The 19,250-nt window shown below is 39.7% G+C and overlaps 2 protein-coding genes across 2 annotated transcripts in view; one reads left to right on the top strand and one right to left on the bottom strand.

The window, feature by feature from the left end:
• Window positions 1-1,778: 1,778 nt before the first annotated feature.
• AP5M1 (adaptor related protein complex 5 subunit mu 1) lies at window positions 1,779-18,181 on the bottom strand. The gene is made up of 9 exons (XM_075193596.1): window positions 18,079-18,181; window positions 17,136-17,226; window positions 13,598-14,243; window positions 7,574-7,801; window positions 7,234-7,373; window positions 4,557-4,642; window positions 3,984-4,102; window positions 2,295-2,391; window positions 1,779-1,939 (listed from the first exon to the last, which is right to left on the bottom strand). Exons 2-9 carry the CDS (start codon window positions 17,201-17,203, stop codon window positions 1,857-1,859), a joined length of 1,467 nt encoding a protein of 488 aa, XP_075049697.1. The 5' UTR covers window positions 17,204-17,226; window positions 18,079-18,181; the 3' UTR covers window positions 1,779-1,856.
• EXOC5 (exocyst complex component 5) overlaps window positions 18,170-19,250 on the top strand; it is a 41,123-nt gene continuing 40,042 nt past the window's right edge. The window contains exon 1 of the mRNA XM_075193595.1: window positions 18,170-18,341. Coding sequence (XP_075049696.1) covers window positions 18,315-18,341 — 27 coding nt within the window. The 5' untranslated portion in view covers window positions 18,170-18,314. The remainder of the gene's footprint in view (window positions 18,342-19,250) is intronic.

Below are 19,250 nucleotides of genomic sequence, written 5' to 3' on the forward strand. Positions count from 1 at the left end.
GGGTGGGTAGTGCACTTCCCTTCCTCCCCAGATATACTCGTCCTGGTGCTTCTGTTTGTAACTATTCTCCAGGTGTAGAGATCTCCCACAGCCGTAGACTGTTCCTCTGGACACGCTTGAACGGTGCAGGTAATTCGCACATGCGCCTTGTGTAGCGTCGGCGATCCTTTCTCTAATGGGAAGATGTTGACTGAAGCGGATTTCTTAAGTAAAGTCTGTGAGCCACAACTCTCTGTGGGGATTGCTTGCAGCCGGAAGCTGTATAGCGGGACCCGCTGTAGCGCTGCGATGTGTCCGCGCTTGCGCCTAGAGTATTTTTCGGCGGTCTGCTGTCCAAAGAATGGTAGATGATAGAGACAATGTCCAAAAGTGAAATAAGTGTCAATAAAGTAGCCTATATGTTTCACCCCGCTGGGGGCTTCCTCAGGGATATTGTGTGAGCGATGAAAACGGCAGCACTTCCAAATAGCTTAAGTACTGTTCTCATTGGTGTTTAAAAAGTCTCTCATTGGTTGGAATCTTAGAGTGACATATCTGCAGTCACTCCCTAAGTCTCCTCTTCAAACATACATCGTGAAAGGGAGGGTAAATAGTTGCAAAATATTCTATAGTTATAATAAATGACAGGCAAATGAAAATAACAATGCTTATGGCAATAAACTCAAAATGGGTTGGATTAGGTGTGATTAAACAAGTAGCTGTACGTGTGGCACCAGATGTTATACAAATAGAGCCAAGGCTTCCTAATGAAGGATGTTTATAAAAAGTGATTAAGATCAAAATCAATGTTCAGGCCTTGGGGGTTCAGAGTTTTAAGCGTATATATGAATCTGGTCTCATGTTGTGAAATCAACCTTATGAAATCACCTCCCCTCCAAGGTTTTTTAACTTTGTAGATACCCGTAAAACTCAGAGTTGAAGGGTCATGTTCATGAGAAAGAGAAAAGTGTTCTGAGACACTATGTGTCTTTATCTCATTGAGAATGTTACGCTGATGTTCTGCTATTCTTACTGATAGTTTTCTAATTGTACGGCCAATAGAAGACCATCTTACCATGCCCAAGAGGTTCTTGGAGGACGCCATATGCAGGAGAGAAACCATAGTCCTTCTAGATAGTTGTGAAACAAGAGTGTCCACAGCCCACGAGGACTCCAGCAACTCCAAATATCTTAGCACCTAAGTGTGCACACACTGGTAGACATTAGATGTTGCGGAGAAAAACGGAGCTTCAAGGTTGATGACTGTGCTTTTAGAAGGACATTCCTGGTTTGGTGGTGGACTCAGAGCCTCTTTAACAAGCAAAATTACCTGGTTTTTATGTGCTTGGAAGTGGTGGCATTCGGCATCTGCCTATACGTACACCTTTTCTATTACTAGAAATCTAGGGCCACAGATTTCATCATCGGCTATTTATATAGCACCACTAATTCCGGGGCGCTGTACAGAGAACTCACCCCCATCAGTCCCTGCCCCATTGTAGGTTACAGTCTAAATTCCCTAACATACACACACACAACACACACACACACACACACACACACACAGACTAAGGTCAATTTAATAGCAGTCAATTAACCTACTATACATTATAAAGCTGCAAAGATTTGCAGCTTTGTTAATGCACAGGTCTACTGAAGAATACTGCTCTGACCCTCTTCTTTAATATAAAGCCTGCTTATATTTTGGGTTTATTGGTCCTTCGATATTAATTTCTTCCTGTGTTAACTGAATGTAATGACAAAACATTTTAGTTCTAGTGAACCTGTAACATTGTAAATATATTTACAAGATAAAGTGCAATTTATTGATCAACTATTTTGATTGGTTACATGTACAATATAGTCAATGGTGGAAGTTAATCAAAGAATGATCTGCATACAATGGGTGCTGGAGCCTTGGAGTTCCATATATAGTAGTCGGCAGAGATGAGTTCCCGAGCTGTAATATAAGGAAGAAAAAACACAAATGTGATGACACAGGGCGTTCCTAAACAGGAGCAGAAAATGCACCAATTAAGCCCCCTCCCTCCAGGACAATCAAAATCTGAATGGTTGTTATCAGCCAACACCTTGTTCAGGTAACAGTGGAACAGTTCTCCTACATGTCCCCAAAATAAGGTAAATTGGTGGCTTCCGAAATATGGGACAGGCCCTGGAGTAAATCCCCATTCTGCTGTAAAGGAGGAACTAACTTAATTTAATGTCAATTAAACCCATTTTCGTTTTTGCCAGGATCTACCCTTCTATCTAACACAATAATGAGTAATTTAAAGTGAATATAAAAGGACTCTTACCTGTTACAGTTTTGTGCTTTGCTGATGAAAAGACCTGGACAGAATGCTGGTCAGTATAACATCCAGTGAGGCTGTAGTCAGGGATTCTAAAGAACAGCTGGGGACATAAAATGAACACACATAGCTGTTTAAGTGGACAGTAGCCTGCTGATTATTATATTACTCTTTGGTGACTAGTGAGGAGAAAAAAAATAACAATATATTTTACTATGGTGTCCATTTTAGGACACACCTCAACCATAACCATATATTTCACACTTATACGTACACAAAGGCCATGTACGAACATGCAGAACTGTACCCCTGCAGTGTCTGTGTCATTTTCTGATGTCATGCACCTATTTTACTGCAAATGCATCTGTTTTACAGGATGTGCATGAACCTGTGCACCAAGATGTGGGGACTACTGATTGGGGCAACTTTTTGCATCTGCTGTTGAGAAGAGTTGAATGAAGTTTCATGTAATGATCCTAAAGTCATAATAATATGAATTTTGATGAGATGTTTTTACACTTTTCATCATTCCAGTCTGCAATCGTACAAAACTAGGCACATCCGATTTTCCCAGGGGCAGCTCCTAAAAAGAAAATATAGGTGTGCACCTATGAATGCAATGAGTGGACACATAGTCACACTGCTGAAAAATAGGCATACTCAGAAATTGCATTTTTCCAATTTTGTAAGTCACCCTTACTGTGTTTAAGCAATAGCTAAAGCTTCATTGCTTCTTTTCTCTCTTTCATCATCTTAGTCACTGCACTGAGTGCTCATAATACATCCAGGGGTGAGTCTAACAAGTATAATTACCACCTTGTCCCTGTCCCAAGCAGCCTGCCACTGACACAAAACACAGCTGTGCGGCAGCTTTCTGTTCTCTCCTTAACAAAATACATAATGAAACAAAAACAAGTGCACAAAAGCATAGGTGAACAAAGTGTAATAAAAATACTGAAATGTTTAATTTACGTAGAAAACGAATACGAATATATTATACTTATATATATATATATATATATATATATATATATACACACACACACACACTAATACTCAAATATTATAAGGAACAATGCACCACATATTTTACACACATATATATATATATATATATATATATATATATATATATCTATCTATCTGTCCCCCTCTCTCTCATATATATGTATATAATCCATAGTTGATCAACAAACGAACAGACCAGCAGGGGGCATACTACTGTGATGTACCTTTCTACTTTTTTCTATTACATTTTGTATTTTTCTTATTGCTGGTCTGTTCGCTTGTTGAACAACTATGGATCCTGTTTTTTGAATTACGGACTATAGCAGCCTTTTAAGCTTTGATTTACTTATTGTGAATTGAGTGCATATATATATATATATATATATATATATATATATATATATATATATATATATATATATATATATATATGTATGTTTGAAGTCCTTAAACCTGTATAGTAGCATACAGTAAATCACTGTTGTTCAGTGACTTGTAATTTCCTTATATTTCAGGGTGGGGAGTGTTGTTCTGCAGGTAAGTGTCATATTTGTTTTATTTATTCTGAGATACAGCCATAGCTATGCAATGCATAATGAAATAATTCTAAGTAAGTGTTGCTTATATCAATGTATCTTATGGGGAATATCATGTGTAAAAAGAATGAATAATAAAGATATCACTTACTTTAACATAAGCTGTATGCCCAACACAAATTGGGTCCACAGGGTCTTTGGGGTGTTGTTCTGAGCTGAAAGTCACAGTTCCCGAAAGAGAAATTTCCAAAGATTTTGGAAACTTCTGTCCTGGAAATGATAATTTCATAAACAAAACACAATTTTGCAAGTCCATAAACCTTAACTCAGATCACTAACAGACTTGTGCCTATAAAGTACCCCTAGGGCAGCATAATCTCAGTGAACAGGGACCCTATCCAACTATCCTTTACCTTATCTAGTAGCTACTCCTTGTATAGATTAGTTCACTTGTTTACCATTTATTAGTCTCCTACCATTGCTATAAAAACAGCTGAAATAAAACTACAACAAAATTTCAATGTATGAAGGCAGGACTAAACACCAAGCATATCATCATATTGCTTTGTTAGAATCTGCTGAAACTCAGCACCACTTGTTTCCCAGCTGTGGATATATTCTGCACGACAAAGGAATCAGCCTGTGCTGCTGCTGTATGTTTTTTGAAAAACTGTCACACAAAAGCTTACGGTTTTTATTATTTATTACAAACATCAATACTTACCTATCACCCAAACGACAAGACTCTTTTCTCTTGATAATTCAAGCTGCCCGTGACTGACTTTGTATTCAAAATGCTTTATCTGACCTCTGGAATGCAAAATAATAATGATACATTATGGAGATTAGAGTAGGTGAGCAGCACATGAGCTTATTCCTTTTGAGTCTCTCAAAACCTTAACTGGTCTCAGTCCTCCACCCTATCCTTTGTAAGTCACATTTTCTCCCCATCATCCTTTGTGTGGACCACATCTCAAACTTAACAAAGCGTTATGTGCCACCTATTCCTCTAGCTTGTGAACGCTCCTGATCAGAGCCACTGGGCCTGATTCATTAAAGAAAGTTAAGCAAGACAATGGGCTAGATTTACTAAACTGCGGGTTTGAAAAAGTGGTGATGTTGCCTATAGCAACCAATCAGATTCTAGCTTTCATTTATTTAGTACCTTCTACAAAATGATAGCTAGAATCTGATTAATTGCTACAGGCAACATCCCCATTTTTTCAAACCCGCAGCTTAGTAAATCTAGCCCAATGAGTAAGTTTTGTTATTTAAGATTTCTGAACAAAACCATTTAGCTATGCAAGGGGTGCAAATTAATGTATTATTTTGCACATAACAAAAATACTGGCTGTTTTTTCTTGTAGCACAAAAATACTCGATAGCTTCTTTGTACACTGAAATTTAAAGTTGATCTAGGAAAAAAAGCCAGTATTTTTCTTATCTGCAAAATAATAAACTAATATGCACCCATTGCATTGTAACCTGGTCTTGTCCAGGAGAAAATGTAAGTAAAAAAAAAAAGAGTACTTTTATTAATGAATCAGGTCCAGTGTATTTATATCGCTAAATGGAATATGTCTACAGGTGCAGAAATAGTCATCATCACTTCCTGGATGACTGATAACGGCGTATATAAATCACTTATGCTGTAGTGAAGGTGTGCATTATAGGAGGTAATAAGAACAGATAGGACATAGGAAGAATGTATGGGTTGGATAGGAGAACTAGGCAACATAATACAGTTAAAATGTAAGTGGAAAGAGAAGTAAAAATATTCTTGTAAGTTAATAGTATTATTTATTTATATTTTATAATTTATTCTGAGAGTTAAGAGATCACAACGTAAAGAGGAAGGAGTGGCACAACACAGGATGAATGGTTGGTGATACTGAACCACGGTTGTAAGAACCTTTGGACGTACAATTTAATAAGTATTCAAAAGCAGTTAGAGACACATAGACCAAGAATTAGCACCAATTATGGTCATTTACTAACAATACATTATTGGGGGATTTTGCATTAACTCATAACAACCAATCAGCTTTGATCGGTCTAGTAAAAGTTAGACAACCAACGAGAGACAATTACAAGAGCCAGCCTTAGAGAATAATACCAGTAAACAAACCAACCGGTTTAGAATTCATATTTGTGACTGATTGGTTAATCCAATCATAGTGTACTGCCCACTTTTGGTTTCATAATATCAGCCTTCACTGTAAGTAAAATAGATTATCTTATGGTAAAATGACTGCACTTGCAGAAAGACCACAGTGTAAAGTTCGTTTATGATGCATACATTAAAATTAAATCTTTATTCTCCATTGCAGTGGTATATATACTTAATGGATTCTGATGGTAACATATGGGAAAACTTATTCTACTGAATTTATACAGTGACTGTGTAATAGTACAATTTAAGAGAAGAAATAACAGTCAGTACAAGGGAGGATTCTGAAAAAATCTGAACCAGCCAAATTATTATTATTTATTAAATATTGCACTGAAAGTTTTACCGAGTAGAGCGGGTACAATGTTTTTTCGTATGTCTATCGGAATTGTTTTTTTTTTTTTAATAAAAATGTTTGATTTACAAAAAATACTGCGCTGATACAGAGGTATTTTTTGTAGATAATTTATCTGCATTTTCCTTTGATACCTTCCACTGTCTTCCATGTACTGCAAGTATTATTAATAACAAAAAAGGAAACACACAAATAAAGTTGAACAAGCGAGAATGTACTTAGTAAGAGTATACTGGGAGCATACTGGGGGGTAAAGTGTAACAGCAGTGGTAATGTGATGCAGTGAATGACATAAATAAGGAATTAGCATATCTTAGATGCATTGGTAAAGCAACATTATACATTGCACCCCAGTCTGTACATGGTGAGTGCAGAGGACCTATGTCTGTTTTTGTTTATACAATGTAAGTCCCATGACTCTTGCACCCCATTCTTTACATTAATTAATTCCAACTTGTGTCAGGTGAGTCCCAGGTCTCCCATGGCTGCTAGTGCTTGGGAAAGACTTGCCTTTAAAAGCTGTGTGCAGGTAAGCCTTAAGCCCAGACAAAATAGCATAGCATTTGATCATGTTAGGACTGACCAGAATGGGAAGACTTTGGCGTGAGTTGGTCAGCTTAACATATATTGCAATATGTGGAACGAACATTCCCTGTTTTTAATATAGAACAGTACTTGGTACAGCATTAATTATGTGTTTGGAGAGTGCAGAGTATCCCTGTTTTCTTGTCTATACAATGTGGGCAACCCCCTCTTGCACCCCAGTCTGTACATGGTGAGTGCAGAGGATCTATGTCTGTTTTTGAGATATATATATATATATATATATATATATATATATATGTTATTTACTTTATATAGACAAATATATCTTACTTGTTGAAGAAAGGTATATGAGCTTCACAGTAATCAAATCCATTCTTCACACTCTCATGAAGCTTCAGTTTAACAGATATCTGTACCTGATGCCCATCTTCTGTCAGCTGGTAAAAACCCAAAATTGGTGGCACTGGTACCTGCAATTAAAAGGGGAAATAAGCGTGTGTTATGGATAGAACATTTTTTTGCTACATTATGATAAGTCAATGTGCATGGAACTATTTTTTATAGAGTAAGTCCATACCTTCTGTGTTCAAATAAATGTTTTATTTTTGGTGCAACTATCCTATACAATACACATTGTGGTATAAATCAGGCTTCCTGATTCATTATTTACCTGCGACGTGTAGTAACACAATTGGAAGGAATCATAAGGAGGGATGAATGGAAATTTGTACGGCCCGTTGAAAGCAGAATCATCTGTCAAAGCCACGCTGCTTGAGATAAGCATGGAAGAGTCAATGGACGTCACACAGGGGTGGACCAGGATATCCTGAAGGGGTGAGCCATTCGCAGGAAGATTCAAGCCAACTATTACATTTTGGCTGATTGTTTCCAAATTACACTTTGGAAAAGGAAAGGAAAAATGATGACGTTAATTAGATCTGTTTAAATGCTCAAACCAAGGCTTTTAATCCACATGTCCACTTACTCAGCACAAGCTGCCAATGGCCCCCCTGTGGTATTTGTGCATTAAATCAATCAAATGTACCTTTTGCATAATAAAAAATAATAATAATGATTTACATAGGTCCGTAGATGCTAATAAGTCCTTGAGCCACTTTAGGTTGACTGCAATCAAAGAGTCATTATTTTAGGTAGCGCTGAATAAGTTGGACCCTTGGAGTTAATGTTGCTCGCACAAAGATAAACAAAGGAGCAAGCGGCAGGAGAAGAGCTGAAATGACTCCTACTATGTTCATTGACCGCCACCTGCATAAACATACGCCTGCCCTTCACCAGCTTCAGCCCACTGCACCGTTCTCTGAATGCGGCTAATAAATATCTGCTATGAGCAAACTGTGTAAACAGGCTACTGCTAAAGATTCCTGGCAGCACTAGGAGCAGGCTGAAAAATGACATCATTTCTTTTGATTTAAGCTGTTCAGTTATTTACAAGCATCTCTGTATAGCCTTTTTGGAAGAAAACAAATTCATGCTTGGAGACTCCTGAAATACTAAAGCCATGGATACCATCTGTGCAAAATGAAAACTGTATAAAAGCAATGATAAGGAAATTTGGGCTAAGTAGTTAAAGCGAAAGTATTGACATTTTTTATTTATAATATATTTTTTTTTATGTAAGGGATTGCAGTATTCCATGTAGAAAAAGGTAGAACATTGACTTTTCCAGCCATCTACCTGGGACACACGGTGGCTAAGTGGTTAGCACTTCTGCTCTGGGGTCATGAGTTCAATTCCCGACCATGGTCTTATCTGTGTGGAGTTTGTATGTTCTCCCCGTGTTTGCCTGGGTTTCCTCTGGGTGCTCCGGTTTCCTCCCACACTCCAAAAACATACTAGTAGTTTAATTGGCTGCTATCAAATTGACCCTAGTCTGTCTCTCTATCTGTGTGTGTGTTAGAGAATTTAGACTGTAAGCTCCAATGGGGCAGGGACTGATGTGAGTGAGTTCTCTGTACAGCGCTGCGGAATTAGTGGCGCTATATAAATAAATGGTGATGATGATGACACACTGCACAGTCTTAAAATATTGAGCATTCTGTGATCAAAGTGTAGTAAGCTGGAGAAAGTGTGATGAGACAGGCTCACATCCAATCAGGTAGTTCTGAATTTGGAAGAGCCCATATATATAGTATATGCAGATTTGGATAGTTAGAAATATATGCAAATCCCAAGCATTGCTGACTGCTGAAAAACCTGATCCGTACAATCCTCTAGCCCTCCACGTATGGTTAACATGACCACAAATCTGAACCTTCCACTATCAGGTCAAATAAACTTCCAATGTTTTTCCACTAATAAACATACAAGCAATAGTAATTAAAGCAACAATTATCTGAAAGTCACAAAGAGCATCTCCAATGGTATAGAAGAGTACAGAGTGATGTACAGTGTAGGGAGGATATAGGCCCGACCCAAGGTAGACACGTATCACAACCTAAGGTCGGCTCTTAATTGAAATTCCACATTTGGGAATCAATGAAGGTTCCAGGGACAAATCTCTTACACATTTTGCTAATGATAGGAAGAAGTTTGATAGTCAAGTATCAGGCTTATCACTATCATTAAGATAGATAATTGAGGTTCTACTGTACGTACTGACATCATGTAAAAGTCATTACCAAGGTTTGTAAAAATTTGTTTACAGTAAGGTCCAGTCATTATACATAATAATACATACTGGAGAGGGATGATCTTACTGGCATTTTGCAGAAATGAGTTGCTCGATTGAGACATATTATAAATGGCTTTCATGAAGTTTTTTCCCCCCTTTTTCTAGAGATCACTAAAAAAGGACTAGGTTAAACTGAACATGTAAAACAATAAACAGGTCTGTCATCAGGATGGGGAATGGGAAATATGCAATCCGTCTGCTTCTTATTGGTTGAGGGAGGGGACAAAGAGGAGGGAAGGTTGCGGAGGGGAGATAGAGTTGTATGCATCTTAAACACGCAACATTATTGTAGGACATGCACCAAAAACTAATAATAATAATAAGTATTATTACATAAATAAAACCCCCATTGCCACCCTGCACACTCCTGTGACAGAACCGCTACATTCACCTATCTGTCTACATAAATAATCTCCCCTTCTACCCGTCTGAGTAAAGGTTTGGTGAGATTCATTAAAAATTGCAGCTGAAACCACTGCAGGCTCTCCTGTCTTCTGAAACCCACAGACACGGGAGAAGTAAGTAGCACCTGAATTGATCATTGTGTCGCTATCAAAGCATACTTCCCCAATCAGAACCGTTCGCATTCTTCCCTATTGATCTATTTATTCATCCTTCGCAGGGTTCAGAAAAAAAAATATGATAGTCAGGTTTCAGCAGCGATTGTGAGATAAGGGACAATGACCAGGACGAAGAACCTTCTACCACTTGGACAGGCTTCTTTAGGGGGGCGTCTGTTTTGACTGGAGTTTTAAACTTTGAATAATGCATCTTCAATGGCCATACCCATGTTACTAATCTAAATATAACCACATTGTATTTCTAATTATAACTATTATCCTTTTATAGTGGCACCATATTCCACAGCGCTGTATTATTAAAATCTTTTAAGGCGGCTCATCAGCTCCTGCCCCATTGGAGCTTATACCCTAATTTTCCTACCACGGGCATATAACCACACACCCCAGAGCCAATTAACACAAACTCCACATACAGGGATAGCGCTGCCCAAAGCAGCGATGTTAACCCTTGTGGAATAGTGCCGCCACAATAATTCTGACCTATCACTAAAATGTCTCATATTATACAAATTAAAAAGATGAAACGTGTCACTGTTATGACAGCTGTAAACAATTCTCCATACCTTTACTGTAGGCCACACAGAACAAAATCACACATACATTTAACAGTTAATATAAAAAGATATGGTTCCTCATTGCAAGTAAGCTGTTGATTATAGAATATATGGACTTGTCAACCAATACTTCACCCTGCTGTGACATTCTGACACGGATACACAAACTAGATTCAATAAAACATTTAGCAACGATTTAAAAAACAAAACATATATATGTAACGCTCCTTAGTTGTACTGGAGTGTCACCCCCCTTGTGAGCATTTCTGCTGCCGTCATGGGCCTGAATAAACCCAGTAACCCTGGCTAGGAAAGGAGAGAATGGGAGGCTACGTTTCAAGTGATGCTAGTTTGAGTATTGCACCCTTTCGACTCTAAAAAGCATTCTCTGTAAGGCAGAGGGAGAGAAGCCAGTAGTGCCACATAAAGTAGGGAATGTGAGTGTCAGAGTACCGCCAGAGTGGGAGGCTTTTGCCCTGCCCTGACTGAGTTGAGTGGTGTAACCCATGAGGTCCAAGACTGCACTCGCCAATGTCCTGAGTGTATCTGAGGGTGAAAGGAGGTGAACCAGTACCCAGTGAGAGTGTAAGCTGGGCTAACTGCAAGTGTGAAGGGGCAGAGAAGTGACAGTCACACTATGCAAGAATGTCAGCTCTTGTGTCAAGTAAAAGCACTGTTTAAAGTTAATCAGGAGTGAAAATTAGAAGATGTAAATAAAGTTCAACCTTTCTTATACTCATCTGGCACTTTATTTTAACTAGTAACTGTACCCTCCTGCAGCTACTCTACATGAACGTTGCCGTTATTTAGCATGCATGTACAGGGGCACCAACAGTGTTCCAGCGGTAAGTGTTGTTTTAAGGACAAACCCTACACCACCCACTAGGAAAACAGGGCCTACACTTATACTGTGGTACGCAGCACAAGCAGATCAGTCAGTAATAAGAAACACAATTTCACTACTGTGTGCTGCCTTTATTTCATTCTTGATAGTCCATTAGGTATGGCATAAACACAGGGAAATTAAATCCACTTTTGTTTATGGATAAAAAGCTTTACAAGTGGATGTAAATAACACATACAACACTTACTGTAAAGCCAATATGCTGATTACCAAACAACACCATAAATTAAAGTATTTACAATGCCAAGATAGAGCAAACACACTTATTAAATAAGATTTTAATGACAGACATATTGGGAGTATTTCCAAAAACTGTTCCACGTGTAACTGTGCAGAAAAGTTGGTGCTGTGTATATCAACCAATCAGAATTGATTGAGTTATTATCAGGCATGTTAGTAGATGCAGTCAAAGGATAAGCATTACTGGCCGTTAGAACAAATCCCTGGTTGGTTACTATGTGCAACCCAACCTTCTGTAGACATAAATGTCCCTGTACACATAGCATGTAGCCTACAGTTATTTTCTCCTGGACCTGAGCAGCAAATGTTCAAAATGAAAATGAATCAATGCTTATTGGGAAGCTGCTGCAATAGACCAGGATTATTCATATGGAACTGTCCTACTATAAGAGCTGTCTTGTATGTCCAGACCTAGTGCAGAGTGCTCAGGAATACCATTCAGAGAAAGACCACACCAGTAAAAGGGGATGGAAATGACTAAGCTACAGCCAGTCAAGATCCAACTGTTTTTCTAAATCTGCCCATACACTTGGAGATCCAGTTGGTCAGCTCGAATGCCGAATGATGTACCCATGTCCAATCTGGTCACACATGGTCAAATTCCACCATTCAGTGGTCGGGCTGAATAACGCAATTACGAAGAACTCAATACGTTTGAGTCATTAAGGAGAGCAAAGCATAGAGAAGGAGTAACTTGGCACCTGGGCAAAACCATGTTCCATTGGAGGGGGAGGTAAATTTAAAATGTGGGGAAAATTTATAGCTGGGGTAGGGCATATCCCAGATCAACTTTAAATTTCAGTGTAAAAATAAAGCTATCCAATATTTGTGTGCTACATGAAAAAACAGCCACTATTTAACATATGTGCAAAAAGAACAAAAACTAATTTGCACCCCTTGCATTGTAATATAGTTTGTCCTGGAGAACATTTACTCCCCCCCCCACACACTTTCCTTAATGACTTAGGCCCATTAAGCATAGACAGCTTACCGCGCACACTTAAAAACTGCAGTCACAGTCCAACTGCATTATCTGGTATTCTCTATAAGAACATGATCGCTCTGAATATCTTACGTTTTAAACTAATAGTGCAAGCAATGCCTGGACTATTTGGTAGAAAACTGTCAAACTGCTGACTGATATATATCACTGTGAGTCGTGCCATAGGATCTTCATACAATTTGGCCACACACACATAGAAGATACAGCCATTCAGCACTTGGGCAGAGCGGCAGGATCATTTCAGGCTTCATTGTAGCCTGTTGAAAGATTGCTGTACACACAGGCTGAAAGTGGTCATCTTCCAATCACATTTCCCACCATGTCTAGTATTGATCCTATTTCTATAGGATTATTGTCGGGCATCAAAGTAATTTTAGGGCCACACACATTGCACATCCGCAAATTAAAAATTTCTGCTGCAATATCACAGTTTGTATGACCAGCTTAAGACCTTAAGACAACGGAAAGAAGTATTAAACATAGTGGGTAGAACTGGGCTGTTTTAGAATTAAAATCATTTTTATTTTCTCCAAATCTGACATGGAAGGATGACAGAGACACCAAAGAAGGGGAAAAGCTAATTGAAGTTATTAATTATGGGGAAACAGTGAGGAGAAAAATTTGGATGGCAAAACCCATTAAAAAACTGAATGATTGCCAGCAGACAACTGGGCACACGAGAAGCCCCTTAAAATTGCTAGACATAAAATATACACTCACCTTGCAGGAGACTGTCCCATATACCTGCCACATGTCACTGTCATCACCCCTGTCATACTGAGTGGAATTGACTTTCTCTGTGATGTAAACTTCAATCTGAGCTTTACCCTTCTGTTTGCTGGTCCTCCATGCTGGAGATTTATAACCTTGGCTCAATGAGGTGCTGCTTACATTATCAGGCAGTGCAAGCAAGTCTGTGTTTACGGGCGAGCCAAGCGGGCAAGCCTGAGTTATCAGAAAAGGAAGCTGTGCGAGTTTGGATGAAATGTCTGCCTCTGTGTTGTGTCCAGAATTAACAAACAGCATCATTCCGGATAAAAGGGAAAATGCTTCAGAGATGCTGTTTATATTTATCAACGGTGGAGCAGGATTCAGTGACTGCTCCACTAGTGGAACACACACATAGATAAAGTCAGAATTTTGAATGGCAAGGACAGGCCAGAGCTTGCCTTCAGAAACGGTCAAGGAGTGCACATTGGTTTTATTGATCCTGGAACAATTATCTCTGTACTCCACAAACTTTTTATTCTCTTCCGTCAATCCCAGTTCATGGAGTAAAGCTTTTATGAGGTCTCCATCGTCAGGAACATTCACATAGCTTGACCTGTTAAAGGCCTTGGCTCGTTTTTCTACGGTAGGGTAATGTCTGCAAGATACCAAAATACAGCATTAAATAATAAACTATGATAAATTATGGGTATCCAAAAATGAAAGCACAGTCCAATGAACTTGTTGCAGCTGTCCAATTAACTTGACTGATAATCTTATAATAGACACGGCTTATTGTTAAACTAAACCCGACTGGAATAAGCAACAGGTACAGGTATGGGGAGTATCTACCAATTCTGAGATCTTTCAGTAACCTGACCTATCACCTTCAAACAGAGGAGGCAAATACTTTTTGGGCTGAACTAACATTCATAACAATTTAACCTATCAAGTCACTTGAAGCCAGTATCTCATCAGTACAAGTAAAGTAGTTTCCTGGTGATATCATTGGTTTATATAAAATTGATAAGCTATGTACTGGTACAGCCCTCTAATTGCATGCATCCACTGTGATAGGTGAAAGGTGAACTTTAACTTTCTGGTTAAAAACCATTTGCAATGTCAATTTATTTGAGTTTTGTTTTCCACAGCAGATAAAAAAGTTTCCCAGTTACTTATGTTTGCTCTGATTACATTTTTAGTATAGCTTTAAAATTATTCTAAACTGATTTAATTAGAGAATTACAGATTCAGACTACTTCTGCTAAAAATGTATTCACTTAGTTTACCCACTTCAAGCTTCAATGCAAGGCCTCTTGTTCTACTCGATGTCTTTTATATCTCATTAGTGAAATTATATTGTGGTGATGTTTTATTTTCTCTGATGAAATGCTTGTACAGAAAAAAGATTAATTGCTCATCCGGTGCAGCAATGTGTTGTTGAAAATGTCAAGGTTGCAGGTATCACAAAGCAAGCAAACAGTTATAAATGTTGTATAAAGATAAAATTATGGAGAACCTGGGGTCCAGTAAACGGGCCATGAACAATTTCATTCAGGTTTTGGCCATATGATAGTTGAAAACATTAAAAATGAACACAACATGCAATAAAAGCAGAAGTAAAAATTAAAGGAAGAAATGAAAAAAATAAAACCATATTGACTGCAGCATGTAATAAAAAGAAAATATAACTTGAGTGGATGCAGGTTATGCTGTGCTAGTTTGCACCTTGGTTGAGCTCTGGAGTTTTGGAATCCCCCCAATAGGATTGAGAAGGTGTAATAACACACCCATCTGCAGCTCAACATGATGTGTTCTGCTAGAAGCAGGTAAGCAGAAACACAGACCCACATGGAGACGGACAAGAGAGAGAGAATTGGGGACAGACAATGAGAAAGAGAGAGAGAAATGGGGAGAGACAAAGAGAAAGAGAGAATGGGGAGAGAAAAAAAAGAGTGAGAGAAAGTGAGCAAAAGAGAGGCCCAGAAGTCGGATAACTTGGAAATATAAAGGTGGTCTTTTTCCCCTAGAGAAGGACTGTTGTTCTCTTGTTTTATTTCAATCCGTTTACCTGTGTTCATGAAGCTAATAAAAACTAATGTATGTTCAAAAATCTGAGTTTACCAGGTAAAGATCCATATGTTGCACCCAGACACTGTGCCATTGAACAAAGGTTACCTTTAAAGCTAATCCTGCCACACACTATACAATCTAAATGCAAAAAATATATATTTATTCCAATAAACTACAAATGGACAGCTCTCCACTAAATTGTAAACTAGCCGATCAGCACCGACCTAATCTGTAAATTATTCAGCAACACACTTGTTTGGCCAACTTGCACAGATGTGGCCATACAGACATTGTGTCGAGACCGGATGCTCTAGCCTCCTAACACTTCTGGGCTGGCAGATGACCACACATATTGCTGATGAAGTCCATAAGCTGATCTGATTTACCATAATCACTTTATATGAAGTTTGTTGGTATTTTTTCTGTAAGGGAATGCTTTACTACAGCTGAAACATCATTTAAACTAGGATTTCTGGTGGTGCTATATTAATGTGAGTGGAGAGATGATCATTTACAGCACACTGCAGGCCAATATTGATGTTTCCATTTTGATCACCTTTAACCCACCTATGAATGGGTGTATGTTATACCTCCATGACCAGACTACTTAGCACAGTTTTCCTATGTGTCAAACTACTTTGTGCATCTTAGTGAATTTTACTACAGCGAGGAAGAGCATTTCTGGGTGCAATTTACCCAAGGTAAAAGAAAACTTCACACACACACAAAAGACATCTTCCCTCAATTGAATAATTAACTGAAGACATAAATGAATCTAATTTAATGACGGTTTCAGATTGTTCTGCCTCTCTGCACACTAAGAATCACCTTTATCTTATAGATGAGTCTCCCTAGAGAGGAAAGAAGGTGTGTACCTTGATGTGTATGTTTGGGACAGACTATATAAGTGTGCCAGAGTAAAAGCAAGGAGCTAAAGCTGGGTACACACTACAGAAATTTCGACCAACTTTTTATGCCGAGCGATTTTACATGCGATCGATGTTCCGATCGCTCGGTCCATGGACTGCATACACACTAGCCTTGTTTAGGACGATAAAGGGAAGAGCGGACGTCCCTTTAGCAACAATTACAGCCATGTTGTCGTGAGCAATGACTGTAATTTCGTACTAACTGTTGTGGATCGGTCGGAAGTTTATACACACTACACAACGGAAACAAGATTGGAACGAAAATATTAAACGGTACGACCAACCAAATGAGGCGACAAACGTCCATTTGAACAGACTTTCGACCATCGTGTCACTACACACACTGACCCGACTTTTGAACGAGCGGTCATTTGTCGGCTGTTTGAGCCGATTATTGGACGAAAATAGTGTAGTGTGTACCTAGCTTTAGTAGTGCACATCCAGTACGCTTAGTAAATAAGTTCTACTGACTGAGAGACGTAAAGAGCATGTACAAAACTAAGTCATGTGCAAGTATATGTAAACAAAATATTACGGAACATTATTACCTTGAGAATTTTACTTCTCCACACTCCCCAGGTCGGTGACTTAGGATCCAGAGTCCACGAACAGGCATTATTTTGCATGAATAACACTCGCCTACATAACAGAACAATGATTTTAACACATTTGTTGTTTCACTACTGACTACGATAAAGCAAAAAATACATAAGCACCTTGCATTCTACAAGTATAAAAATGTGCTTGTACTTGAATATAGATATTTAGACACAAAATCATGCATATAATATTTAAAGCACTTTGCACCCAGTTACAAATTATTTAAAGTTTATCACTAATATAACTAGACTAAATTAATCTGTAAAGGGGGATATGTTTTGTATTTGTAATCAACAAAATGCAGCTTCTTCACATAATTAAAATACACTGCAATTTGAACATTTGGCTTATTGAAATGCACTGCAACTTAGAAAATAGTAATGAGGAATAAATGACATCTCTCTCATTCCAACACAACTGGGTACTTTGGATGGATCTTAAGTATATATTAATACAATTCTCAGCATCACTTTATTTTTTTCTGCTGTGTATTTCACTGTTTTATAATTAGAGGCAACTCTTAAATGCAATCTATAGTTTTCTACTGTTAAAATCCCACTAGAAAAGAGTCAAATGTTATACTCACAATTATAGAAAGTAATAGTAATTGTGATTAAAAACATTAATATCAATATAATCATATACATATTAGGAGTAAATATATCAGGACTCAAAATAAAATTACATTTTTAATATCTACTTATTGATCTATAGGTAACTAACTTGTTTCAGTCCTATGGTTGGTGGACCACAGGTCACAGCATATCCCTGATCGCCATATACAATGAGGGCATGATGGGACCTGTAGTTCCACAAAACCTAGAGATCCACAGATTGTCTAAGTCTCAGAGACAGTTAGATAATAACGGGAGATCCCCGGCTGACCCTCACCCAGGATAGTCACACTTCTGAGTCCTGCTGGGGTGATACCACTTCCTACTTCCCACACCCGAGTGTCAGAGGTCAGCAGCTGTGCGCACGCCGCTTCCTGTCCCTGTCACTCGTTCACTTCCGGTGAGAATGGCTGCGCTCTGATCCCCGCCCGGGAACTACATGGCGCTCGGTGTTCTGCGGAGTGAGGGAGCCTGAGCCTGTCCGGGATCTAATCGCCGCGGTCACACAGCGACATGGCCACCACAGCGGAGCTGTTCGAGGTTCGTCCGTGTGTCTGAGTGTTACTGCAAGGCCCCATTCTGTACAGTATACAGGGGCTGTGTTGTCAGTGTAGGAGGGGGGGCGGCAGGGGCTGTGTTGTCAGTGTAGGAGGGGGGGGGCAGGGGCTGTGTTGTCAGTGTAGGAGGGGGGGGGGCAGGGGCTGTGTTGTCAGTGTAGGAGGGGGGGCAGGGGCTGTGTTGTCAGTGTAGGAGGGGGGGCAGGGGCTGTGTTGTCAGTGTAGGAGGGGGGGCAGGGGCTGTGTTGTCAGTGTAGGAGGGGGGGGCAGGGGCTGTGTTGTCAGTGTAGGAGGGGGGGGCAGGGGCTGTGTTGTCAGTGTAGGAGGGGGGGCAGGGGCTGTGTTGTCAGTGTAGGAGGGGGGGCAGTGTTGTCAGTGTAGGAGGGGGGGCAGTGTTGTCAGTGTAGGAGGGGGGGCAGTGTTGTCAGTGTAGGAGGGGGGGCAGTGTTGTCAGTGAAGGAGGGGGGGCAGGGGCTGTGTTGTCAGTGTAGGAGGGGGGGCAGTGTTGTCAGTGTAGGAGGGGGGGCAGTGTTGTCAGTGTAGGAGGGGGGGCAGTGTTGTCAGTGTAGGAGGGGGGGCAGGGGCTGTGTTGTCAGTGTAGGAGGGGGGGGGGCAGGGGCTGTGTTGTCAGTGTAGGAGGGGGGGGGCAGGGGCTGTGTTGTCAGTGTAGGAGGGGGGGGGCAGGGGCTGTGTTGTCAGTGTAGGAGGGGGGGGGCAGGGGCTGTGTTGTCAGTGTAGGAGGGGGGGCAGGGGCTGTGTTGTCAGTGTAGGAGGGGGGGCAGGGGCAGTGTTGTCAGTGTAGGAGGGGGGGCTGTGTTATCAGTGTAGGAGGGGGGGCTGTGTTGTCAGTGTAGGAGGGGGGGCTGTGTTATCAGTGTAGGAGGGGGGGCTG

This window comes from Mixophyes fleayi, chromosome 12 (genome assembly GCF_038048845.1).
Source record: "Mixophyes fleayi isolate aMixFle1 chromosome 12, aMixFle1.hap1, whole genome shotgun sequence".
NCBI classification, from domain to species: Eukaryota; Metazoa; Chordata; class Amphibia; order Anura; family Limnodynastidae; genus Mixophyes; species Mixophyes fleayi.